This window comes from Fulmarus glacialis, unplaced genomic scaffold (genome assembly GCF_000690835.1).
Source record: "Fulmarus glacialis isolate BGI_N327 unplaced genomic scaffold, ASM69083v1 scaffold1650, whole genome shotgun sequence".
Taxonomy (NCBI): Eukaryota; Metazoa; Chordata; class Aves; order Procellariiformes; family Procellariidae; genus Fulmarus; species Fulmarus glacialis.
Window position 1 is genome coordinate 2,902 of NW_009185612.1, and position 27,964 is coordinate 30,865.

At 46.0% G+C, this 27,964-nt stretch overlaps 1 protein-coding gene across 1 annotated transcript; it reads right to left on the reverse strand.

The window, feature by feature from the left end:
- LOC104080663 (zinc finger protein 185-like) lies at nt 1-27,887 on the reverse strand. The gene is made up of 27 exons (XM_009583502.1): nt 27,862-27,887; nt 27,076-27,156; nt 25,958-26,041; nt 24,734-24,772; nt 24,010-24,093; nt 21,962-22,036; nt 21,215-21,295; nt 20,698-20,766; nt 19,019-19,102; nt 17,344-17,388; nt 16,812-16,955; nt 15,908-15,994; nt 15,295-15,393; nt 13,338-13,436; nt 12,568-12,672; nt 11,821-11,916; nt 10,123-10,203; nt 9,827-9,928; nt 9,223-9,378; nt 7,766-7,879; nt 7,399-7,494; nt 6,132-6,233; nt 4,562-4,630; nt 2,363-2,443; nt 1,899-2,001; nt 1,227-1,325; nt 1-381 (listed from the first exon to the last, which is right to left on the reverse strand). The coding sequence occupies exons 1-26, from the start codon at nt 27,885-27,887 to the stop codon at nt 1,227-1,229; spliced, it is 2,301 nt and encodes a 766-aa protein (XP_009581797.1). The 3' UTR covers nt 1-381.
- Between the last annotated feature and the right edge of the window lie 77 nt (nt 27,888-27,964).

Sequence of the window (27,964 nt, forward strand, 5' to 3'; positions counted from 1 at the left end):
AATCAGAAAAGGTTTCTCGCAATTAGCTTAGATACACCTAAGGAGCTCTGCCTGACTTCCAACACAGGGAGCACTCTGGAATCTTAATGAAGTTAAAGACAGGTGGAGGGGCTCAGCACCTTTGGAAAATCAGCCCACTTATCTTTGTAGATGACACTGCCTTATCTTGTTAACATTGGCACTTGTCTTGTATGCAGCTGACAGCATAAACTAGCAGATGTTAAACTCATTCATTGTGATGAGGCAGTGAGAGGGAAAATAACTTGAGGAAAGGGGGGAGCAGGAATTCTGCTATCTTAGCCAGTCAGGAACTGCTAGATATATTCTGATACGTGCTGCTGAGGACTTTCCACTGGCTGCCTTCTCCAGCTTTGCAAAACCCTGCAAGCAAATAAAGAGAAGGTGAACACAGGAGCTGGGTACCACACAAATCACTGCATTACAGAGGTCAGTGGAGCAGATGAACGTGCAGGAATGGGACAAAAAAGGCTAGCCAGTCACATTGCATTAAGAGGCAAACAAAGCAGCCGCGTATGCAGTGAGGCAGGTGCCCCTTTCCCTCCTTCTCTCTATCAGGAGGCAGAGGGAGGAAAGGAGGCCTCTTTTCATAATCCCTGTGCAGTGGCAGGGTTTCTGGTTGCCACTGTGGTGACTCCTGCCCCATCCAGATAATCAGACAAAACAAAACCATATCCAACCTACTTCCTTGTTGATCTGTTGATAGAGTGTACAACTCTTTAGTTTTCCCAGTGGTTTCCATCTCAAAGGATCTTTACGTAAAGCAGTAACTGCACCTGCCACTGACATGCTGCCTCCTTGCTGGAGGAATGTTACGGCTGCAAACAGCACCCAGCCCCCTGCAGTGGGTAAGCCCGGGACGCAAGGACAAACTCTTTAATTACCTTCAGAGAGGACTCTCAACCTCTAAGGGACATTCCTCTCATCACTCAAGCCAGCCCTCTGCTTGTCTCCCCCAGGTGAAGCTAACACAGCCTGTTTATCACATTATGGCCAGAGATTCTGGCTCTAACCAAGACCCCTGGGACCAGCTCTAGCATGTTTCTAGCTAATTCTGCAACAAGGGTCACTGCTTCCCACTAAAAAGCCACAGGAAAATCCGTGTATGGGTCACTCAGTAAATATGAGGGTTAAACGCTCTTCATTCGGTAGACTCCATGAGCTCTCTCATCCAGCCATTTATGCTGACACTGTACAGGGGCACTCACCTAGAAGAGTTTCTCATAGCACTTGTCACAGTGGACAATGTCCCGGTGGATGAATATTTTATCCAGAAGATCTCCCATTGCTTTGTGGCAAATTCCACACTGCCAAAGGGAAAACAAGGTGGTTGGACAGTAACCAAAGCACCGTGCAGTAATGACAGCATGGAGGGGGCAGAGAAATTAAGTCTCTGGATCATTTTATAAAGGTGTGAGGATGCCAAAGCAGTGACCTAGTTTGAGGCTAAACTTTTCTACAACAGACAAATGCCACTGCAGGCTTCCTCCTCCCACACTCACCATTTCCACAGACTTTAATTGTGAACTTTGCAAGGTTTGAGAGATTCAGCAAGACCTGCACTGGGGCACAAAGGCCACAAAGCAGCAAATCTGCCACAAGGACAGGGACATGAGGAAAGAGGGTGCTGCTATTCTATCAGATGACAATAAAGAATTCTCCTTGTTCTAATACGCATTTGTTTGAGCAGCTGAAAAACTTTTGGGGACACAACCAACACTTGTAACTGCATTACTTTTCTTGTCCCGATGTGGGTGCAAGCATTTGGCACACACTATATACATTACTCTGAAAGTCTAAGGACAGAATTTGCACCAAGATTCCTCCATTTCACAGCAGCACATAGAAGGCAGTCAGTAGTTAAGGTTTTTTTTTTTTACCCTGAAACAGTATTCGTGGCAGCAGATGTTAAGATGCTCTATTATGATCTTAGGGCAGTCTCGGATCTCACGGCTGCAGTAACTGCAAACAGGTTCACTGGACCTGTGAAGGAACAGAAGAGTGAATTCCTCTGTAACACAAGCTGGTTCCAGTCCCAGCGCTGATACCAGAGGTTTCTTACCTAGCACCAGCACCGCTTTCCATGAACTACCTGCTTCTACATGTGTTTGACTGTGTCAAGTGACAGTAGAGAGGGACATGTGTTACCCCAGGGATGCAGAGACCACAACAGCAGGGCAGTACAGATCTTTAAGTCAATGCCACTGTATTTTCCAAAGATCATTTACACTTCATGTTGTTATTTCACCAAACACATACCAATATTCTAAAAAAGCAAAACCTTAAAGTAATTTCTGTTTAACAGTTTGCTGAAACCCCCAAGGACAGCCCGGAACTGTCCTACCTCTGCAGGGGAGCGCTGGACAGGTAGCTGTGGTGGCTGTAGGTTGCTCTCTCCAAATCGGTCAAATCCACAAGGCTGCCACTGGAGACAGAAGGAAATATCAGCACTTGACTGATATACGGGAAAAGCATCTCAGATGGAATCATTAATCACTAACCTAAAGTCCTAACTGCAACATCCCAGCTGCCTGTTCCTTCAAGAGAAGGTTGGTCCTTTCTAACCAGCTCTGAAAAGGCATTTCCCTAATAGAGAGGGCCACGCTGACTGACGGAGCGGGGCTGTCAGCAACACTATCTCCATCTTTGCTGTATTCACGCTGCAGATTCTCCATAGGAGTGGCAGTATCCTGCTCCCTGCCCCACACCACAATCACTGTGCCTCAGGTCAGACCCAGAGCTGACTCTGGGCTCAGCCTGGCAGATAAGGTTTGCAAGGAGTAGGCACCTCCAAGGGCAAGCAGAGACAGCAAAGAGCTGGCGGCCCTAGCGCCTGACTTCAGAGAACTGAAAAATGTGTCCGGCTGCTGCTGTGCCCACAGGGAGAGGCAGGATGTGGGCAGCATGGCTGGGAAACCGGGGCACGCACCCTGAAATGGGGCCCCTTTCGAGCCTGAGGCTGAAGGAGGTGGCAGAGGCACACAGCTCTGCAGGCTCTCCCACCCCGTCAGCCTCTGTGCCAGGAGGAGCAGCGGGTATGAGGAAGCTGGTGCGGTTAGTCCCACGCGAGGGTCTGTCAAATGCAGCTCAGGAGGGGGCTGAGAAGACCTAACAACCTTGCCAAAGCAAAGGGAAAGATACTGCTCCCTCTTGCTCTCTCCCTCCTCCAGTAACTTCCCAACCATGTGCTCCAACCCCCTTACTCCTTGCCAGCCATCAGACCCCTCTGTGAGCCAGGTTGTCTCATTAAAATGGCAGAAAAGGCAAGACTGGGTAGGCTGGGAACAGGGATAAAAAGAGGGGGAGCAGGAGAGGAGGAGGGGGAGCAAGGGCTCCCCTGTCAGTGAGAGCCACGGCTGCCTTGGCTCTGCTGCCCATGGGCCCACAGCATGCCGTCCAGCAGGTCTGGAGTTGGGACAGGCACAGGCTGTGACCCAGACTATGGGGACCAACATATTTTCCACTGGCTGTTAGAGGAGATTGGCAAAATCCTGTGCTGGCTGCTGGACAGGATGTGTGAAATCCTGCCTCCAATACACTCATCAGTAAAACTTCTCTGGCTTCACTGGGGTCCTGATGTTTACATATGGGCCCTATAAATAGCAGCTATTTTCATTGCTTACTAAACTCCTAAATCCTGAACTATTATGCAGGAAAAGGCTCGGAACACATCCTTAGCCTCACCTAGCTGAGTGTTCCCTCTGCCTTCTGTTTGCCTGTGTTTTTTAGATGCTGCAGCAATACGCTTATCTTTCGTTGCTGACATCTGCTTTGCTGACCTATAAGAAAGGCTAGAGATTTATGGAGTCTGTAATCAGCTACCACAGTAATGCCAACACAGCACTGAGGGAGGATAAATGCCAACAGGGAGGCATCAAACTGGGTGTTAACTGGCTGCCACATCAATGTAAGCACGATATACATAGGGCCAAATTCTGCTCTCACTCACATTGGTGTCAATCTGGAGTAGCTTTACTTAGTTACCTTTGAGCAGAATACAAAAGACTGAAGATTTAAGCTTGAAAATGGCATCTTTTAACTTTTTCTAACTCATAAATAACTTTTTTGAGTGAGAACCCTCAACCTTCACCAATTTTTCTCACCAATTCCAATCATTTTTTTATGTGTGCAAATGCACAGTGAAGCCTGACAGTGCCAAATATGCAGCCTAAAAAACTGCAGTGTAGTGTTTTCATCCCGTCACCCACCTTAGAGGCCAACCCACTTAGAGGGGCAGTTTGCCCCTCCACTAGAGTTGCGGGACAGAGGTCCTCCTGTCACCGCCACGGGCCTAGACAGCCCAGTGGACCGCAGAGATATCCATCTGGGTCCCCAAAGCAGCACTGCTGTCTTAGCAAAACTCTCTGCCCACCTAATGTAATAATCCCTCCAGGGCTAATTAGCTCAGGCACAATGGCGTGCTGACGCAGTGCTAACTGTCCCAGCTCGGGAGCTTGCTTGGTGTGTGTTAGCTGGCAAAGCCATACGCTGTTGCTTTGCACGTGTACGTAGACACATGACTGTCTCTGGACACTCCTCATACCTGCTGTAGCGTGGGGAGGCTGATAACTCGCTGCTGTTCACGTACTCCTTCACAAAGAGGACCCCTTTTCTAGGAACGGATGGAAACAGAACGAGAAGCATTTGCATTAGAAAAGACTGGAGCTAATGAGAGACAGTGCAAGGGACCACATGTGTGCATTTGGACACATAATGCGTGCATGAAAAGGCACAGAGTGAGATGCTGTTGTTCTTAAATAAATACTGAATATTAAGCATTGTTGCTACATAACACCTAATACACCCCTCTAATTAACCCACCAAAACAAATCAAGTTAATTAAAAAGAATGGGATGGATAGTATAACTCTATCATCCAGTTATCCCCTGTTTTGCAAGGATAAGTCTTTTTCAAATCATGTCAGGATTATGCACACAATAAGTATTTAGAGAGCTTGTGGTTCTACCCGTTAACATTAACACCCTATTGGCACAGCACTACTTACAGTGACTGTTTTGTCACTGGAATATCTCCAGTGTTTTCATCCATTATAAATTGCTACTGTTTTGTTTTGGGGATGTTTTTGCTTAGAGAGCTGACCTTTCTTGTATATTCCTCCCTCTTTAAAATTCTGATTTCAGAATGACATGCCCCCATCTGTCTGTCTGTCTACAGTGTCTGTCGCAGATCGAGGGGAGACACTGTGCCCACCGGCTCTCTTCCCAGAGCCATGAAATGAACTAATCAGGCTCTTTCTCCATGGTGCATTTTCCTTGCTGGCTATAAGCTATGACTAATCCTCTCCTCTTTAATGAGCAAACTAAGCCGTGTCACAGCTAAGGAAAGAAAATAAAGGCTTTTTTTTTTTTTAACTTAGCATAGACACTTCCCATGTCAAGTGTTTCAGGTGAGAGTCTCCTACTTGGACAGGTGTTGTGATAAGTAGGCTCTAGGAAGGCCAGGAGGACCCAAAAATTGCCCATCAAAGCCTATGCTGACCTTGCACTGCTTTGAAACCCCACTCTAAATTGTGTAAAACTGTGCAGAAGTTTTCACCTCTGAGGTGGAACCTGTGGAAACCACAAATCCCAGCATACAGCTCTGAGTTGACAGCTGCACCGTGACGGGATGCTGTCTTCTGTAATACATGACAGATCAGGGTCCTGTGCCAGCCCCACCAAAATCTGGTACACTTGCTGTATGCAGACTGCTCGCTTGCTCATAATTGACAACAAGGCAAAGAGTCTTCCAAGAGCCCCACACCTGTGATGAGTGTGTGTGGCACGAGGAGGTCCCTCGTGTCCCTCCAGCTACAATGTGTTATGGAGGATTCATGATTTTGCCATGCTAAAGAGAAAAAGACACAACTCAAACAGTGAGCTACATCCTGGTCTCTAAAAAAGGGCACCTGGAGAAAAGCACCCAGCCCATCCCTCCCTTTTGGGTGCTCTGGCCACGATGGCAATGCCTGTGCTCTTAGCCAGAAGTGGCTGAGAAATGTCCCGTGGCCCAGATGCCAAGCAGCAAAGCCTGCCTTGTCTTCACCAAACAGGATGGCTGCATGCAAAACCTGTATTGCAGTGGGAGGATCATGACCACTCATTGCTCCTTACCCGGCAGTGCTGGAATCAGGCTGGTACCCAGAGACCGCTGGGCTGTTGTGTGGTAAGGTGGCCATCGGACTGCAGATCCTCTCACTTGAACTTGAGAGAAGCCTGGCAAGAGAGAGAAAAGTCTATGGGCACTGGAAATGTGAGCCATGACATGATCCAAGGTGGCAGCCAAGAAAAGACCCACCACTACTGTTAGGAGGGTGCAATATTAAGGCCCTTAACTGTACAGATTAATTAATCTTTATCACAGACCAAAAAAGCTTCTTTCTCTTTTTACATTTGCCACATAAAACTACTACTTCCCTGGAGAAGTGATTTGGAAAAGTATCATTTATAGGGCCATGGGAGAAACGATCAAACAAGATCTTCAAATAAGTGCAGACCATAAGTGAATCATGTAGCCTGAATGGGAGCAGCTATGGAAAGAAACGGCACACAACATATTGCAGGAGAGGAGGAGATGGGGACATATTGGCCAAACTCCAACATAACTATCCCCAGCATAACTATCCCCAAAACTTAATACTTTCAAAATCTGCAGAAAGGAGAAGGCAGCAAAAATATGGCTACTAAAATATCTTCAGAAAAGAGCTCTGCCTATCCACTCAGCAATGAGGCCTGTTAAGTTTGCCTTGCAGGGATGAAGCTGATCTTGCCTGGAGCCAGTGCAAGGATCTTGTGCCTCCTGTTCACACCCACAACATACTCCCCTTTACAGATCCAACACTCAGACCTACACTGGTGCCTCCATACAGTGGCAGACTGCATGTGGATGGACTGACACTACCATGAAGGACTGCAGAAAGCCCAGGGTAATGGTATTCCATATTGGATACCTCCTACCCCCTCCAACAGCCTTATTCTGGGACCAGTTCAGTCATTTTATCATTGACATTCCGGAGATAGTGATCCTCTCTCTCAACATCTCTCTTTGCTTTTAGCTCTCTTTTTTTTCTGTAGCCTCTGCAAAGGCGAATTTCTGGTCAAGGGAGGGTAGCCAGGAACCAGCCCTTCATTTTCCCATCACTCTGTTCTGGCACCCCACATGATAAAAAATCTCCAGAGAACAGAGATGGATGTATCACAGACCCTGTGCTGAGTAGCTTTTGCTAGGAATGGTTTAAGAGCAGTTCTGTGCCTCTAGATCACATATCCACTCCCTGGAAACCATTCATCTCTAGTTCAGCTCTTGGCTTTGCTTCCTAGCTTCTCTTCCACAGCAGTTTCATGGAGGTTTCCCTCACAACCATCAAGACTACCCATTTACCTGGTGCTGTTATAGTTTAAGCTGTCCATGTAGAATGGCACCCTGTGGCTTCTCTGGGAAATGGACATGGTGGTATCTCTGGGAAAGGAGTCGTGGCTATGAAAGGAAGTGATACAATCTCAAGCGCTGAACCTAAGCACGGGAGGGATTCTCACAAATGGCGAGAATCTTGGCTAAATGTCTTCCTGCTTAGCATCAAAATCACCCACACACCACAGCCATCCACACAAACAGCACCTCACTGCACACTTCCCTAGATCCAGGGAATTAGTAAGAAGTGGGTCAGGACACTCCAGATACTGAATAAATGTAGCAGTGGGGTGTTCTTTGGGTTAACAAGTCTGAATCCCACCCTTTGACTTCTTACCGTCCGGCTGTGGAGTTAAATTCACAGTGTCCCCTGGCACTAGCGCTGTCATATCTGCTGTTCCTAGGGCTGCTTCTCCCATCATAAACTCTCCCTTCGTAATCCGGGGTAGGCCTGGCAAGGAAACACAAAGCCCTGATTACATTGTACCGGGAGTCACTGGAGTCCCCACATTGGCTGACTAATATTTTGTTTCAGCAGTCACTATCACAATGCATTCTCCCTTTGCTCTGCCCATTTCACCTGTGCTGGTTCTGCAGCTGCAGCACGCGTACAAAGCTCTGAGGCTAGGAAAGCAGACTCAAAATCTAATGCTTGAGAGTAAAGCCGAAGCAGTTCATAAATGGATATATCTTCAATATTGTTTCCTTTCCTAGCGCTCACCAAAACCATCACTGCACCATCTGCACATGTGCACTGCTGACCAGTTGGCCCATCTGGGTGTCAGACCTGCACATTTTCACTTTTCCAAGACAGAACTCATTATCAGAATGGCTTTAACCTGTGGGCAGAGCTCAGGCTCTTTCTATAGAGAAAATGAGCTTATAGCTTATGGTCTTTCTTTTCTTGCAAGTGCCCTGGGGCACAGATTATGTTTATATTGTATATCAGCACTTTGATCCTGATTAAAGCTTCAGGCAACTGTATAACTTAATGTTAAACAATGCTGAAAAACACTGCAAATCAATGCTGCATTAAAAAGAGAAAGAGGGACAGGCTAAGCTCATCATAAGATGAGAAAAACCCTGCCCTGGGCAAGACATGCATTTGGTCTATGATATAAACCCAAGGGCAGGAACGAAGCACGAGTGTTTTGCACTGCAGAGAGACACGTGAGCACCACACAGTGCCGGGGCAGTGACAACAGGCTATGAAGTACAATAAAGGTCTGTCCCATTTTTTCTAGTCCTAGTCTGCAAATGCCTCCAAAAGCAAATGAGAGCTTTGTGACACCAACTTTCTGAAAGATGCTAAAAGAGATGAAGGCTACATTCAGATCACATGAATGTAGATATATATATAGAAATAGTAGTTAAAAGTGTACAAATTGTCTCTTACATCATTGAGGGTCATGAGAAATAAAAACCGGACTGCTCCTGAATCATTATTTCTGCAGTTACAGAGTTGCAGAGAAGCAGATGTGGTCTCTACACATCTGTCAGGTTTCCAGGCACCGTGTAGGTGGTCTGAATACAACCTGCCAAGAACTCTCCAGTGTTACAGAGCAATTATCAACTCAGATCTCCTGAATCCCTTCTTCAGCCCTTCAGGTCCAAAAATGATCTTGTTCCATGTGTTGTGAGACCTGGCAATACTGTTGCTCCCTCTGGGAACAAAATCCTGTTCTCGCTTCTTGACGCAGCGGTCGTACAACCTGGACCAGAGTTTCTGTCAAATATTTCTGTGCCAGCAGTTTTCTATGTCTCTGTCTCTGCATCCCATCCTCAAACCCTTACCTTCTGGTGCTGAATACGTGGCTGTCTACATAGGACGGTATCCTGTGACTGGGTGCCGACATGCTGGTGTTAAAAGGCTGGCAGTCCACATACAGTGGCATGGGATGCTGGGTCTCATATGCACTGAGAGCACTCTCTTCTGAGCTGAAGTTAGACCTGCTAAAGAATTAGAGCCAATTTGACCATAAAGCCAGTGACTGTATTTGCTATGACCAGCTCACACAAGTGTTCAGAATTTGCCGAGGCTGGATCATGCCTCTTTCTACTGGCAATAAGGAAAACCTGGGACACTATGCTGTTAATAGGTTCTTAAGGTCGGAGGGAATGGCAGAGGTCTATAATACTTCCCCTCACCTACATGAGCTGAATTCCCAGCACAATGAAATGCTGCAAAATTCAGCAGTCGTCTAAGTTAATTTGTTCACTGAAATGAAATGGGAACAACCATATGTGGGTGGAATCCTAAACTTAGTATTCCTTTTGTCAGTATCGTTTGATTAGCGTACACTGGGCAAATTTATATAGGTCCAGGACTTCAGCCAGCTTTGTATCAAGAAGCAGGAAGCCATTGATGGGGAGAAACACAGGGATAGTCCCACTGTACCTGGCTGCCACTGGGTTAGGCTCATTGTGTCTCCAGTCTCCTGGGCTCTCATGGTGCCTATCTGTGGTGGAGCAGGTTTGTTCTTCATAAGCTGGAGTGATCCTGGTCAGGGAGGAAAAAGCGTGTGTCTAAACCTGTCCACTGTGGTGAGTAAATGCAGTAACATCATGATGATGTTGGTTTCTCAATTCACTGGCCAAGAAATGAGCATTTGTAATGCCTTTGAACAGGGCAACAGGGAGAACACAAGATGTGTGAGACAGCAGTAAAGCATGCCTGGTCCCCTGGCTCCATACCTTTCCCGGCATGGGTCAGATTCATTTGTACGTTGGGTCTCTGGAGCAGCGATGCTGCTTTCTCTAGGTAGAGAGCTGGACCTGTCAAGACAGAAGACCATTATAGTCTGCAGAAGTGCCACTGCACATAGAATTACGTAGGATGTATATGCAACCCCTGGTGAATCTCCTGCCTCAGGAAAAGTACAATATCCCTCCGTGGGAATATGCCAGATAATCCAAAGAGATGTGAAAAAAAACAGAGGGAAAATACAGATCTCTTAAAAAATAAGGCTGAAAGGAAAGAAAAATAAAGCTCCTGATGAGCATCAGTTACCTGTTTACTCATTCCAAACTTGACATTTTAACTCTGGTCATTTAGTTATGACCATTATGGGTTATTCAGTACCTCTACCTTACATTTCAGACTGCTAAGAGCATGACCTGGCCTCGGTTGGGTACCATCTCAGAAGTGTATCTACTAAATAAGCCTACTGCAGAGCCACCCTGGATTTACACCTGTCTACATTAATCTAGGGAAAAGTTTGTTCGCTTTTTCTATCTGGTTTTGTATGTTTGTGCACACCAACCCCTCTGGGAATACTGATACCCTGTAGAAAATCTGAAACTGGCTTGGATTTCTGCATCAAAACTGTATTTAATTAGACTCTAAGAAATTAATTCTCAAAATGCTTTTAAAGATCCTACCCTGAAACATTAAGGTTGATAAAGGAGGAGGGCAGCCTTTACACTTTACTTGCTACTAGTTGAGGACTTCCCTTCACCAGCCTTAATTCGATCCTGCAAGTTCGCTAAGGGGGTAAGCCAGAAAACAATTGGTACAGTCACCCAAGTGAAAGCAAGATCAATTTTTTTTTATTCCTTTGCAACAAAGATAGATACCTTAAATTCTTACTTCTGGAAAAACACTAATGTTCACTGAGCTATAGATTCCCATTCAGGTTGGGATGTTCTAAGTGCCTAAAGAAGATGTGTTTGTCCAGGAGCTCAGACTCAAAATCAATTTACTGAAAAGAGCAGGAGATAACTCCCAAGTCCTTCAGTGGAGTGATGCTGCAGAAGCACTCCTGACTGCTCCCTTGGTAAGTCTGATCAAAAGTCACTGCACCTGAAAGCACTAAGGCTCTCAGATCAGGACTTTGCATTTCTCTCGGTAACTTGGTAAGCTTGAGGGCTTATCCAAAGGAAGTCCATGGACTGGGGGAGGCATGGAGTGGGCAACAGATGGAGTTTTATCCATCTTGGTCACTTTGCTGGGGGGGTACTGGAGAGAAAGGGGATGTTTTCTCTCTGTAACTTTTTTCTTCGGCAGTCTAACTTCCACTCACATCCCTGGGGACTGAGAACAGCTCCTTCTGCCTCCCTGCGTGGTGAAGAGCTACAATTTGGAGTATTTGTGGTACATCCAGGATAGCTACACTTGTCAGAAGAACCCAGGAGGACAGGACTCTGACACCATTGCTCTCTCCCTGCTGCTTTTCCCAGCACCCATTCCTGAGCTCCCTCCTCCACAGTCCTCACCAACCACACACTCTGCCTTCCCACCAGTCACTATGTATCTCCATGCACTCATGAAGAAAGCCCAGCTTGGTGACTCCTAACCCCAAACACAGCATCCTCAGTCCCTTCTCCAGAACCACCTGCAATAAATTCCCCATGTTCTCTCATCAGAAAGAGCAAGCCCATTATTTCTCTTGCCTTCTTAAAGTGACTTCTTCACTCTGCACACAGGGCGATATCCCCTTGTTAATGTCCATGCTCCCATTAGTGCTGTCCCTGGAGCATGGCATGGACCTGGGGGAGAAGAGCGGAAAAGGGTTGCTCACAGAAACACATGCGTGAGGAAGCCTAATTTGACCAAGACCCTCAACTCTTCAAATTTAGGGGGGAAATACAGACAAAAGCAAAGATATCAGTCCACAAAGTCCTTCCATTTGGACATTTAGCCCTGCACTGTTTTGCATGAGGCAGGCTGAAGGCGCCAAGACTGCCACTGCAAACCCAGTGGAGTCACAGGTCAGTGGGAAGGAAAATGGTCCTGTGCCAGGGTGACCAAAGTACAGCCTGAAACCTGACGCTGACTGGGTAAGTTCGGAAATGAGACCCAGCGTTACCACGGAGGTGTTACCCCATGCCAGATTAGGTTGCTTATTGGCATATGTCTCTAGAGGCAGTCTCCGCTTCCAAATTTAAGGTCTAGGCAGCAAGTCCTGGCAGTCCAGCTGGACAGTGTTTGATGCCTCCAGCTAATGAGGATGTTTTCTCCTAGGCTTTCATATAAAACCATGGTAAAAGGTTCACTCAGTAGAAGAAGGACTAGAATCAGGCACAAAAGGGGAGCCTGGGAGAAGATTTTATGAGCACATGTATGTGGGGGAAGACATGAAAGGAATTAATGCTCATCCTACAGGAAAAAGCAGGGGGGGCAATTATCTGATTCCTTACCTAGTCATGCTGGGTTCGTGTTCAGCATGTTCCTTCGACCTGGGAGGCTCTGGGTGGTCAGGAGGTTCTTGTCCCTTCTCAGTATGGTTGTTTGAGTCTGAAAACCTAAAATAAAGATCTGTGCTTAAGGCACTGGAGAAAAAACATGCTGGGGTGGGTAGACATCCATTCCCTAGACAGGAGCCATCAGGCAGGGAGCAGGAGATACTGTTCGGCCAGAGCTATTCCAAACTGCCCTGGTACCAGATCTGATGGGAATCATGCATACAAATCCCATTCTAGCTTGCAGGATCACAGCTAAAGGCTTTTCATCCGAGATTGTCACAGAAGGAAAACGTTAGGCACAGGAGAAAGCACTCGTATCAGAATTCCTTGGACTGACAGATGCTTCTAACACCTCAGGACACACTCATGCATGATTTTGCAGCATTCATAAATGCTTGGATAGTACTTGCTGAGATCTCTGGGCAGCAGAAGGTACTGCCTGCCACTGTAGTACCAAGGGAACCATGCTGATGCTGAAGGACCTATGTCACGTGCTGTCAGCGCAGAAACCGTGTCTTGGACTTCACAGACTGTGTGAGTCTATCTCATCCAACTGGCTTTTCCCTTCAGTATGGGTGGGATTGCCTGCTGTAATGTGCCATTGTAAAGCCCTCACTCCTGGGCGCAAAGCAGAGGAGCTGTTCTGTGGTCTCAGTTACATTGGGAACAGAATAAGATATGAAAAATTATGAAGTGAGTAGATAGTGTGGGTGAGGACCACTTACCCTTCTTGGATCAGCTCTGGTTTATAGTCATCTGAGGCCCGCATGCTCTCGTGCCCCCTTTCTCTAGGGGTGTTCCCCTCTTTGACATCTTGGGAAGACCTGGCAAAGGAAAAGAAACCCCACTCGTGGCTGCCAGGCACAAACACCTGAAAGCTCAGTTCAATGCACACTGAGAAGAAAACAAGGTTTTGGTGGAGCATATTCCAAGGGCTAAGCTCTAACGAGCACAGTGAAGCACTGACTTCAGCACAGCACAAAGCACTGCTTAACTGCTTGGAATTCAACGGATGGGTCAAGCAGCAACATTTTCACACACTGAAACTAGCTCTTTAAAATACCAGCCCAAATTATGTTTTCTCTAGACAAACATGCTGCTTTCTAGCATGAAAGTAAACCTGCAGGATATTGGATTATTTATTGTGGCTATATCATACATGAGGATGTATATGCCATGACAGGCATCACATCTGGATACAGTGTCTAATAATACCTGAGGCTGAATTTGAAATGTTCCTCCCTGTCCAATATTCTGAAGGTTTTTTTGTAGCCAGACTCACTCATTCAGTGTATCCAATGATACTGCTCAACACAGCTTCATCTTCCCTTTCCTCTCTAGCTCAAACTCCCTTTTCTCAGGTTGCATGTTGACTTTGCACTGGACCTTTGGAGTAACGTTGCTGCTGTCTCTCAGAGAAGAATTGGACCTACTGGAGAAGGAGTCATTACAGCATGCTAAGTACAGAGGTGGACTCTGAGAGAATCGCTTGGGAAATGGCTGTGTTGGAGTTGTGCTTTATGAGACGTAACACTCCACAGCTCCGTTTAGCTCTGCCTTTTCTCCTGGAAGGGGGAAAGGAAGGGCCATCGGGAGCTTTCCGCCTGACAATACTGTTCCAGACAAGGAGTATTAGCCAAGAAAACCTGACCTAAGTCATGCCAGCAAGGAAGGATGGTAAAGACATGGATGTCCAAACGATGTTGGACTGAGGAGAAATGTGGCTTATTTGTAGTCCTGCTGCTAATTCAGGATGCAATTCAGCCATCCACGTACAGCTGGCATCTGAAATAGGCATTCAATGGAGATGTCCAAAAAGGGTGGGATAAAGTATTCAGCTTTTCTAGAAGGATCTTTTTTTTTTCCTCACCTGTGGCAATAGAGGGAGTCTGAACAACTACTGCAGAGCAAAACCTCTCTTTCCTCAGCAGACTTGTGAAGGGGGAGTCAAGAGACTCCTCCCTCACTGCAAGTCTTTTGGCAAAACACTTTTTAGCTCATTGGGTTTCTGTTTGCTTATTTAGTGGGATAGGCACCCCTCCAGGGGAGCACTGTGGCTGCCTCCACTAAGGTTTTAGGGCGTACAGTGCTGTAGAAGTGATGATGATGATGACGACAGTTGTTTGGCTGTGAGTTTTTGGAGACCTTTGCCATCTCTGCACTAGGGTGCAAAATCCAAAGTACTCAAAAGCTGTACCAGTCCATGCAAATGGACTCCCAGGAGTACACCCCAATTGTGCTACTGCCCCAGCTCATAGCTGGCTCCATGCCTTGGGCTTCTCCCGCAGAAGGCAAGGGAGAAGTGGGTGATGCACACTCATATCCCACCCCAGGACTGGTACAGAATGCAGCAGACATCTCTGTCCAGACTCATAAGCACAGGACAGGTGGAGACAAAGGGAGATCAGAGCTGAACCGTGCCACATGCAGCAAGGCTAGGGGCTGCTGGGAAGAAATTAGGAAATGTTAAATTCTGTGTGGTTACTCTTCAGTGAACAGTAGGAAATTTACTACTTCAATGGAGGCTGGAGAGAGAAGCAGTTTAGAGCTGCTTGGACAAATGGCCCTTACTATGATGTTGTTCTTGTGCTCGATTTTTCCTGAGCAATCAGTATTTCCAAGGCTTTCGACAATGAGAAAGAACATATTAGGAAATATGGGGTTAGCACCCTAGGTCCTTACGTCGCTTCATTCCAGTAAGGCTTGCTGTATGCTGGGACCTTCGGACTCGTGTATCTGCTCTCTTGGGTGCTGCTTCTCTCCTCGTAGCCCAGGGCAGACCTGATAATCAAAGAAAGGCCCATTACATCTTTAACAACTGGCACATGAATCATTGCACTAGTGAATACTATCTACTCACCAGGCAAGGCTTGTGTCAATCTCTACCATTCACTGTCCTACACCAGGATTTTTCTCTAGGGACCATATTTAGACGGCAGTTGCATTTCAATGTATTTCAGCTGCCTTTCAGCTCTCTTGCTGCCACTCCAGCATCACTGCAGCATTTCACTGGATTATCAGCAAATGAGAAGGTAGTGACTGAACCCCACCAAGCACACAAGCACCAAGAGGAGAAAAAAAGCTGGGGTGCTCGGCTCATATCAAAGAAGATGGAGGAGGGATACAATGCAAACCTCGTGGTTTATTTTGCAAGCTGTGCTTTAAACCTCAGCACAGTTGCCTTCATCCTTGGGACAAAGGCTGTGAAAAGAAGCCTCTTTCTGTGCCTGCCCATTCAGATTTCCCTTAATCCTCAGTATTACTCATATGCCCACTAAATTTACCCCACTCTTACCTTTTAAAGGAATATTCTGTGTCCTCTAGGTGCACAGGGGCTCTCTCAGTAGGAGAAGGGACATCAGACTGCAAGATAGACCTGTCAAAAAAAGGAAGGAATCTACAGCTTGATAGCTTGCCAAAGGCTTCGACGGGGACTTGTATGAAATAACAACACTGGACTTTATATGAGACCAGAAAACAGAAAGTAATTTTCTCAGAGAACTGATTTTCCTTCAGAAAAAACATTTTCACTATCTCTAATCAAGAAGAATAGAGGCTGTTAGTGGAACTAATGCAGTTACTTGGCCTCAATTCTCACACGTCTTCACTGGATACATGACTTTTCTGGCCTGTCACAGGATCATGCACCTGGGACAAAGCACAGTATCAATAACTTCAGGGAAGATGTTCCTACATTACTAGCAGCAGCTCTAGGTCTTGGGTTTTACACCATCCTACTGGGAACTTTGTGATTCTCCTCATCTCAGCTGGGAGGTTTGAAGACATTTTCTCACCTCAAGTCCTTTGGTAAGTCAATACATGGAGTCAAGTCCCAAAATAATGGACTAAAGTCAGTGAAGAAAGCAGCTTCAGGGAGATTAGTGTGTTTGGTGTCAACAACAGCAATTCTTCCCTGACTCTGCGCCTCTGACATTGTCAGGGGAGCAAGCACACTCTAAAAAGCATGTGAAATGGAGACACTTTTGAGATCAATGCTAAAAGCAATGATAAAGCTGCTGTATCTGCTGCCAGGCTGCTTCTGTAGAAAGAAGTTGATGTGTAACAGTGAACAGAAAAAATGCTGTTCCCTGTTTAGCCACCTAGGATTTTCTGGCTCCCCTTGCTTTGTTGCCCAATTTGGATTCTGCTTCCAACTCTACTCTGGACGAGTTACTTATTCTCCCCACTACATCTGCCCTCTGCGAGCAGCATTGTGAGTACCAGCACCAGGCACTGACCTCGCAGGTTCACACTTTGCATCATCCAGGTAGTGAGAGGTCTTGTACTGATGGTGCAGCTTGTCACCTGCATCTGCAGGTCTGTCCCTGCAACCAGAGTTGGACCTGGTAAGAGAGGGAGTTTCGTGGGTCACAGAAGGAAGCTTAGCAAATTGGAGAACAGAGCAAGAAGCAAAAATGTCAAACATGAGATTTTCCTGTCTCAAACGTAACATCTTTTCCTCCTTCCTGCTTAGCTCAGTAAATTTTCTGCAGCAGACCTGAAGGGCAGAGACACAAATCCAACCAACTCACGCCAGTGCAAGGAAAGAAGCTGAAAGATTTCAGTCCATTTTGAGCTGGTGGATCACGTTCACCCCCCCTTTGCAAATGCATGCAAGTGCTGCTCCCAGAACACATTTGTTAGGACAGTACTAGGTCAGGAAAAGACTCCCCTCACTCTAAAATCAAGAAGAAAAAGTGAATTTTACACTGTTAATAGGTTTACGCTTACTTTGGTGGGTAAAATCCATTGTTGGCTTCTGTGAGTTCAGGATAACTGAAAAGGAGAGACATCAACTTTAGAACGCATCTTTGGTTTGGTTTGGGTAACGTTCTACAATTATTTTCTTATGAATTTAATAAAAGAGAGAGGAGGAAATCCCTAAAACTTCCCAGAGATGTTCCTCAGTATATTTCTGCAGGAAAAATGGCAAGAAACTTTGGGGAAATTCAGTGCGTATGAAGTACAAAGGAGCATTTAGTGACTCTGAAGATCATCAACATATGACAGATGCCAGTGGTATGGAGTCATCTGGAAATTCAAGCCAGGACTCTTCCAAAACCAGTGGGATGTCCTACAGCCCACAGCTGCAACACAGGCACCTCCATCTGCATGCACAGCAGGGAAGGAACAGCCCTGACATCCTCTGGCTTGTCTCAGGGGAGCTGACAAAATGGGGAACTTCAGGTGTCTTGATCCAAAATCATATGTTTCTGTTTTCTTGTTTGCAGGCTGTGGGCAGTGAACAGCCCAGGAGTGAACAGCTCTCACTGAACTTCTCCTCTTCTGCATACCACAGGGGCAATGCCTTTCCTCCCTCACCTCCACTTTCTCGGGCAGGACAGAAGCCAAGCCACTGCTCTTCACAGTTTGCAACCTTTCTTGATTTGTCAATCTCTAAATTTTTTCCAGTGAGGGTGCAGACTCCCTAGAAAAGCATGCTGCCGTAGAACAGGCAGGAACTGAGTTGTTCTAGTCACCTTCAGTGGATTGCTGAGAAGTACCCTCTGACTCACAGAGGTTTCTAGTTCCAATTAAACCAGTGTTTTCTAGAGAGGGAGGTGTGCCTCCAGAAGGTCCACTGACAGCGGTGAAGAGCAGCACAGTGTGGAGCCCAAGCTAAGGAGATCCACTGGCTAGCAGCTTGGTTGCATGCCAGAAACGCTGCTGCCCACGGGAGGAGCAGGATCCTGCCAAGGACAGGTCCTGGAGGGCTGGGGGCAGCTGATTCTCACACAAAAGGCAAGCAGAGCGGTGATGGTGGACTTTATTTGGGCATTTGGAGACAACAACCAGCTCAGCTACACTATCCTGCATGTGATTGTGGGATCTTTAACTACTTTCCACAATACCTTAGAGTCAGGACACAACTATTCCTTGTCACTGAACCTTTTGGTTTGCCAGACAGTTTACAGGATGTGGAATTTCCTTTTGTGTTTGAGTTTTGGGGCTTGGTTTGGTTTTTGGTTTTTTTTAGGGGGTCTCTTGTTGAAAAAGTAAATAGGTAGGTGGAGGTTTGGAGGCTTAGAGAAACATTGAGTGTGAACCTCTCTATACTGTGTTTAAAAAAAAAAAAAATTACATTCCAGAATGTGATTACATTTGGGAATAAACCCGGAAAATGCAGAAATGACCCACAAAAGTGATTTTTTTTTTTGTATCATAGAAACTAAAGAAAAAAACTGGAACAAAATATCAAACAATTTTATTGAAGAGAGTAGTGTTTTCTTCCCCCGCCGCTTCTTAAATAAAATTTTAGAGAAACTGCTGCAGTTCTGCAAAGCACAGATTAAACCCTGTTTTTCCATCAGTAAATATCCATTCAGAGTTTCCAGACAGCTCAAAAGCAGCAGTTTATGATTTGCACAATGCTCAAGTCAATAAAGGAATTTCACACTAACTCTACCTTCCATTTGTGGAAACCACGGTTGCTCTGGGGGCCAGTTCATCCCATGGGAACGGCTCAGACTTTTCCTTCAGAGGTTTGTCACTAGAAAAAGGGAAATGCCAGTGAGATAAGACCTGACAGCATTTATATTGTATCATCCTAGAACAGCCTACTAACATTTAGTTAGGAGGAGCACAAAATGGGGCTAACTCAAGATATCAGGATAGGAAGGGTCAACCTTCTGAGTACAGTAGGCATGGGTTCATGGGTTACTTAGAGAGATGTTTTGCCCCCTGCAGCGAGGTACTGCTAGCCCCTTTGCTCGGATGAGCGTAAGTACCCTACAACAGTTGTTCTCTCTCTGCTCATGGGCCAGAAAGGCCTTCCTACAGGTCCACCAGCCAGACCCTACACCCATCTTTCACTCCCCCAGACCTGTCAAGCTGTGCATCTGTCTCCTTCCTTCCCTGCCAATTACTCTTTCTCCAGTTTTAGGTGGCTTAAGTAATGAGGCATCCTCTAATTTCTGTGGGAGACTGACTCACAATTTGGAGCAGCTATGTGACCCAAATGACCCCAAGCACAATGAACGCATTGTAATCAGGCTGTCCCTGCAATGACATACAAGCATATATTTATGGGCCTCAGTTGAATGACCATGACAATAGTCCAGCCTCTACCTTTTCTCAAGCACTCTAGACTTTGCTTCAGCCCGAGATATTGGTTTGGGAATGTTTCTAGCTTTATCTTCACTGATGGAGGTGGAGAGTAAGTTGCAATTAACATAATATGCATAATATACTTAATATTATATACATATATAGCATACATACATAAATATATACATAAATAGCATAATATGCTACAGAAACTCATTTGGTGAATCCAAGCCTTCTACAGCTGTTCAAGCACAACAGAGCAAAACGTGAGGGCCCATGTATGTATAATTCTGCCTACTTCAGTCTAGGCACAGCCGAAAATTCAGAGTGGTAACAGAACAAAAAGAGCCCTGCTAATATGGGGTATATTTTAAAAATCTGAAATTCTCCTGTGTACAGTCCAGAGGATAAAGACTACTGGACATAAGCATACAAGGAAGAATTGATCTCTCTCAGAAGGGCCAGAAGCTTCCCTGCCCTCAGCTGCAAGTTCCCTGTCTCCCCTGTGCAGCTACACAGTGTCAGAGCTCTGCCGCTTAATGTGTCCAGCACCTGTACCCATGCCTTTAGGTTACCAATCAGTTCCTTCTTTCTTAGGTTTTCCTCCATACAACAGAGCTTTTTACACTTTCCCAATGTTCAGCCACCCTTTCAGACTTCCTGCAGGGTGCAGAGGACCAGAACCAATGTCAGCAGGAGCCACCAGCAACTGACGTTCAACACATCCCTCGTAGGTGGAAGAAGTTCCCCGGGGAACGGCAGTGGGAGGGCAAGTGGAGCAGTAAAAAAATAAATGCATGAAGGGACTTTAGGGACTGAGCCAGAGAGGAGAATCCTTGAGGGAGGTGAAGGAAGAGTAGAGAAAACTGGCGAGCTGTAGCCTAGCCAGCAGATGATGCTCTTGGAGTGCAGCCCAGGATCATAATTGGAGACATCCCATCTGTTTGAGACCACTAGCAGGTATATACTATTTCTGAGCAAAAAGCAGGGTTACACCTTATGTTCAGCAGCATAGATCAGCCTTTCTCAACTTCTTACCCGTCCCCATGCTGTGACACAGTTTCAGATGAGGATTTCCCACTAGGGGTCTGTCCGTTTTCACCATTTCTGCAAGCAAAACAGCAAGAACGATTAAGTAGGGAGATGAGGGGACACAATGTGAGGCATAGGAACTGTACGGCAAGGTGCTTGTTGGGAGTGTGCTACGTACAGTGCCGGGATTGGATTAAAATGAAAGCCTGATCAGTTTAGGAGATAGAAAGGTCTGCAGGTTTTGGGCTCATGTTCTCATCAGAAAGAACTGAGTAATGTTCAAGCTGTGGGAGGCCCACAGGTTCCATCTGGGTATATTTCCTCCCAGATTGCTAATGCTTTTGTAAAGGGCTGCTTTCTTAGATTCCCTATGCTATAGTATTTATTGTTCCATGACTGCACTGTGTCCAGAACATTCGTGTGTCTGGGAAAATACCACCAAGCAGAGCCAAACTCTCCAGTGCAGCATGCCCCTTGCTATCGTTAGTGGAGCTTTAGGATGACGGAGGGCCAACAGACCTACCTGATTCCAGTAGAAGTGGAGATTCTCTCTGGAGTTTCACTCAAGGATGCGGTTGTTTGGCTCTTACTGCCTGTTTTAGGACTGCAAGAGAAGGCAAAGAAAAAACCTGTCATTCCTGAACAAACCAGCTCCTCACTGCAGCTGGCCAAAATTTTCCTGCATTGAAGTGTTTCTTTCTGTGAATAAATAAAATGGAAAACAAACATCACTGTTTTCAATACATTCACTTACGAGGTTGTCTTATCAGAGGCAATTTTTAAATTAAAACCACTGATATTGCCAGGAAAATCTATCTTCTGCCAATGATACACAAAGAACAAAAATAACAGAACAAGGTCAGTAACCAAAGTGCTGTTTGCAGTGCTGTGGAAAACCATTTCAACATTTTTTTATACTATAGTCATGAATTCAATCAAACAGACAAAGTTGAAAGCAACTGAAAATTATTCCCCCACACATATTTGGCAAGAAAGAGTTCAGCACGTTTGGGTTTTTTCCTTTCAGATTTTGAGCACTTCTATCAGGATGTTGTCAGATTCTTGCAGGACATAACATGGATTTCAGACATAAAAACTTTTTAAAACAGCTGCCTGCATCTAAGAAAAGTCTCCCATGTACAAGGCTGACAAATTTGCTTCATTTCACTTCCCAGAGGGAGCTCACAGAAGTCTCTGACCTACAGCTACATGTGGGCTGATACAGCCGCAAAAGATGTCCAAGACATCCTGGCTGTGCTATAAAACTTACCTGGAGGGAGACACTGCTGTTGTCTTTGGCTCATTCCAGGAAGACCCAGCAGTGGTTTTTCTTAGCCCATTAGTACTGACAAAAAAAAAAAAAAACAACAGCAAGTAACAAAGCACTGAAGACAGAAGATTTTTTAGGTGCCTTCTCCTGCAGGGGACACATCCTGCTTTCTGGTCCACAGCTCTTGTATCTGCTTCCTGGGCAGTGAGGCCAAATCCTGCTGTGCAGGGACTCACACACGCAGTTGTCCCTATGCACTGTTGCACTGATGTGACTAGAATCTGCCTTTCTGCTGAAATACTCGGTCTTTAGAAACTGGCTTTTCCTATTTAACACAGCTGGAGCTGTTTCTATCCCCAAAGTTTGAGTTTGCACTAAAACCCAACTTCCCCAAATGTATAGATTAAAGCTCAGTGCATTCACAAAATTGATTTCACTATGTGCATGGGTGTAATATGTGAGGAAGGGAGGGTAACTGCTTCCCAGCCTTGCCTCAAACCTGCACCACAATGGCACAAAACTGCTACCAAATTCATGAGGCAGCTCCTTCATCATGAAAATAAAGCATTTTGGGCTGAAAGACCTCATTTTTTGGACTCCCTGCTGGGCCCACTAAGGACCAGAGTAGCAGAGAAGCTAATAATGCTGCTGCCTGGCATCAAGCCACCCCTCAGAGCAGGAATACAGAGCTGAATCCCAAATTAAATGAATCTGCTTGAAAACAGAGAAGGATTCTGCCACCTAGGGCAAACATTTTCATTTCAGCCAAACATTTCTGCATACTGGTCTCACTCAGCCCCACACCAGGTGCCGGCTGTTCCTGACCAGCGTGGACTAGGGGAGGCTGTCACTGCTGCCCTTTTACACCAGAGACAGCCTGTCCCCAGGTCTCACATACCATGGCAAGAACACTCTGTCCTGTCTGCCACAGCTCCGTACGGCTCTGCGTATACTTGGGCTTCACAGTAGCCTGTGAAAGGGGCTGGGGGCTTGAAATGAGGCTAACATTTCCCATCAAAGCGAAGATCAATTTAAAGATAATGAACCTCTCAAACCTCTCCGGTCACACCTATCTGTTGCTATCATGGTAGAATAATTAAATCTAAAGTCTAACAAAAGCAGAGAGCTGGCTCAGGGGACTGGAAATAATGAGATATTGAGTATTTCATGTCTAGGTGATGGGGTCAGTTCACGCAGCCAAGTTTGCTAGTAAAAGAAAATCATTACTATCTGATGGCTGCTTGATGGGTAGGTGAGCTCATCTAAACCTGCTCTGACTCCTCCTGTGAGTTGTCTTTCCAGAAGTGCCGCCAGGCTCATTCCTGTGGCTTACGAGCACCTTATGAAGACAGGACTGACTGGGCTGCGCAGTGTGATCAGGAGAGGGGCTCAGTGGCAGGTTTACACCATACAACTCACATTAGAGTTGGCCTGTAGTTAAATACAGTTTGTCACCCTCCAGGGCCTCCATTTTTGAGAAACTACAAGGATCAAACACTCCTCAGTGTGAACGAGTTAACGTGCTTCATACCTTGTTTAGTTAGTGATCTATTTTGTCCTTTGAATTGGGGAAATTTTAAAAGACTTTTTGGGCAACCTGTGACTAGAGATAGTAACTAAGGTTATGTTCTATACCGTTTGTTTCTAATTTCTTCTTGTTTAGGACTATCTCATTACTGAAGAAATGAAGACTGATTTAGCTGAGGAAAAATTAGATGTCAAGAGAGAAGCTAGAGCTGTTAGTAGTGACTGCATGCTTTCTTTGGGTTAGGTCAGTTGGGTACTTTATGACACTCTGGCCTGTCCCCGTGCCTGTCCATTTGTTTCACCAAGTTAGCTGACCTCATTTTTCATTTTGGATCTTTCCCTTTTTGCAAGAAAGGGGCAATCAGGATTTTCTGAGAAGTCTCTTTCGAAAAACCTTCATCTCTAGTTGTGTTCAGATAGCTGCTACCTTGCAGATAAATGCAGTTATCTGCAAAGATGGCAAATCAGTGTGCCCTAAAATCAAAGACAGTCAACACACTACTCCAGGATGAGGTAAATACCTGTTGTCATCTGGTGTAAACCTGCATGAACCAGACACACTTGGACTCCTCCTCTGCTGTCCTTCCTCTTCTTCTATCTCAATTCTTTCAAAAGGCAGAAAGAGAGACAAATATCACACTGTTTCCTATTCCCCACTGCTAGCTAATTCAGGCAATTTATTCTTGTTTTCCCTTAAGCTATGTTTTCCCTCTGTTTCCCCTAGAGGCAGATTTTTCCTGCTCCTCATGCTCCCTGTGCTCTGCTACTGGTCAGCATCTCAACTGACTGAATGAAGTGAGATCTTCAGCCCAAATCAGTGACATTTTGCTGTCACAGTCGCTTTACAAATGGTATCAGCTGAACGCTTAAATTCCAGAGAGCACCCTAGGCATCATTTCCCTATCATACCAACTGCTTTAGAAGTTAAATGCCTGAAGCCTGAAGAGTATTCACCCTGCGGGTTGGAACCAGCCTTCCCTGGAAGAAGAAAGGCAGTGAACGAGTCTCTCCTTGTTTCAGGTTGCCCATAACCCAAAGCATCATCAGTACTGTATTCTCGGCATTAACAACACCGTGGGCTCTCAAAAGCCAGTGTGATTCAACCTAGAGCATCCTTTTTAAGGGAAGTGTCCCTCCTCTGCCTTGAAACACCTGGGGATCTCCTATCCCAGCATTTAAGAGCTGCCCTGGTACAGTACACAGACACACAACTCCAGCAGTACTTCCAGAGGGTCAGTGACCTACCTCTTGGCAAACAAGGGTGGAAATTCTTGTGTTGGGCTGCTGTAAAGGAAGCATAAAGGCAACAGTTAGAAGTTTGGAGGTAAAGACACACCTTGGGCAGGGGCAGCTCCCACAGAGTCTCTGACATATAATTGACCCATATGGTGCAAGGCATTAAGGGGTCATGTAACACCATTTGGGCAGAGCTGACAGTGACTGGGTGTGTTAAACCTGTACAAATTACAGAGCAGAGGAAATAAAAATAGGAAGAACAGCTAGTTATAACACGTGAAGTAAAGAAGCTTCCCCGAAGTGTCTTTTTAATTTTATACCTTCCCGAAAGCTGTTTTTCTTCCTGCATCCAAACCTGCCTCCCTCCATACCACACAATCCTCAGTGCACCAGAGGAAATAGCAGCCAGTGCAAACACCCTTAACGTCCTTACAAATCCTATCCAAGCATTTCTCTCATTCCGGGCACAGATGAGTGCTGCTGGCGCATCCCCTCCCTGCTTCCTCCTGCACTAGCAACCTCCTGGTGCCTCATTGTGTCACCCTGAGTTATGTCAAGAGGAAAAGGAATTATAGTGAAAGCGAGATGGAAAAAAGTCACTATCATGGCTCCTGGGAGATCAGAGACCTTGGAAATCTGCTTTTTTTTTCCCCCTCTCAGAAAAGAGATGGACAACAGAGCCTTGAGTACCAGTAGCTCCCACACATCCTTCACATTCCATTTACACATCCACACATTACTGTTAGGTTCTTTTTCCCCACAGAACTATTTTGAAGCTGCAACTAAGATCAGGATCTTGTAAATCTAGCTATTGTTCAAATACAATGTAAAGGCAAACTCTGTCGCAAAAAGCTGATCCATATTAGAGGCAGTTTATATTTATTCTACTTTCCCCTTACATGCAACAAAACTGGAGAGAGCAGTATTAAGAACTGAGTCTGAAAATTGAAGTCTTGACTGCGGGCCCCAGGGAATTAGGGACTATCATGGTTTTTCTCTTCCTGAAATTTCATCCCTCTCAGTAAAGAAGACTTCCCAAGACTCCTGGAGGATTTCCTCAATTCTGCAGAAATCCTTGGCATTTCTAGAGAGACAGCAGCTACATCTTCTCCACTCATTGGAAAGGTACCCATCGCCTTCAGAGAGTCTTGGGTCAGGCCACCATCCCTGCGACACCGCCTTCAACAGCCTCTTCCCTGTCTGCTGCCCCACACTTGCACGCTGAAGACTCACCCGTTGCTTTTCTTGGCCGCCGAGAGGACGTAAGCACGTTCTCTGCTGGCAGTGCGTCTCAGGACACTGTTGGCCGCCTCTGTCCTGGAAAGGAGGGAAAGGGTCACATTCTGCTCATGCTGTTAGTGGCTGCTGGGTGTAACCTTGAAGAGGCAATAGGTGAACAACCCAGAGGAGGCTCGTGCTAACCCTGACAGAGCTCCCACGCTCTGGGGAGCAGAAATCCAGCCAGAGTTAAGAGGAGTAACAATGTCTTATCTTTTTCTTTAGTATCATTCATGCTGGGCCACAGCACTTTCACATGGATGTAAAGCATCAGGCAAAAAAAAAAAACCCAAACTTCCTCTTCCAGGAGGGCAGAAGGAGTTCCCCTTTTCAAGGCCATGCAATATTGCATGCCGCGGGACAAAAAAAATGGGATACAGGCTTTGTGGCTGACATGCTACATGGACTGCACATGTCTATACAGACATCAGTACCACCAGATGTACCAAGGGAGAAGTGCAGATCTCTGAAAGGACTTTTATTGATTCATCCCCAGTGCGCGAATTACCAAGTTTTCATTTGTAAAAGTCTCATATCTGAGGAAAAGTATCTTCAGAAACTTGACTGAAAGCAACAAGAACGCTGGCTGCATCAGATGCAGATCTACCACACAGACAAAACACATCCTACTCCTGGTATGAGAATGAGAGACCCATCCGGATCTGGACTTAGATGCAAGTCCCCAAGTGGTCCAGACTCAAAGGCGCACACATAGGCTCTGGGAGGTGGGCTCCTCCCTTTACTGCCAGGCTATTTGTGCATCTCTATCTTTTCTCGTAGACACTACGCAGCTGATGGATTCCACAAGCCATTTCCAGCTGCCAAATTAATTGGGGTATGCTGTCAGGTTGAATCATGTCAGTCTTTTAATTATATTTTGTTGGGAGTGCAGTCGCCTGTGGGCATAGATGCGCTCTGTGCAGAAATATCTGCTTATTATTATTTTATTGCAATCAGCCCTAATGGCTAAGCTGTAATCATCATCGAACTGACCCTCCCAGTAATGAACAGTTAAACTGAAGTCCACTTGTCACTGTCCCTGCAAGAAAAAGGTGGTTACCTGGAGGGCATACCTCTTTTTATGCTCATCTGGAGTAAAAGGCACATCCTCCTCATCCAAGTCCACTGATTTTTGCTTGACATTATATGGAGCTCTGAAATAGAAAGGGAAGGGGAGAGCCAGGGTAAGGGAATTGCCTCTGTAGACTGTTGCAGAGGCAGCACAAGCAAAACCCAAGGGCATGTGGAAATGGGTTCACACCCTACAAGTGTTGCACACAAGTGTGGAAGACACTTGTATTTTTCATGCACATTGGGGTATGCATGTCCCCATAGGATTTTGTTTTCTTAGTATAGGGGTTAAGCCTAGAGGCTGGTTCATAATAAATGCTCAGCTGCATTTCAGATTAGAGCCACAGTCTTTGACATGAAAAGCTGCGTAGGAAACGTCAGCAGTGATGTTCTGCCACAAGCCCCCTCCTTTCTGCTGGTTTCACAAAGGCCAGCTATGCTGCAAACCAGGTCCCCAGGCTGCATCTTTTCTGCTGGTTTCACAAAGGTCAGCGATGCTGCAAACCAGGTCCCCAGGCTGCATCTTCCAGTTTCTGCCTTAATTACAACGAACTGATAAAATTCAGTCCATACAAAGGCCATCACCAGTTTAAGGAACGCCTTATGGCCCACACAGGCCTGGAGGTAGCACAGGGAACTGTTTCAGTTTCTACTGAAAGCTCTGCAGTGCTCAGCTGATGAAGCCATGACTGGCCAGGCATCCCTGTGCAGGTGGCTTCATCATTGAGGCTCAGGTGCTGCTGACCCTGTGCACGGACAGAAAGTGCTGCTCCCCTTTGCACACTCACAGTTTCTTGTAATCCTCAGTGGTCATCCTGTAGCCAGAGGAAGAACGGCACAGGCTCTGTCCCTTCGCGGCAGTGCTGCAGAAGGCACAAATCACATCTGTTA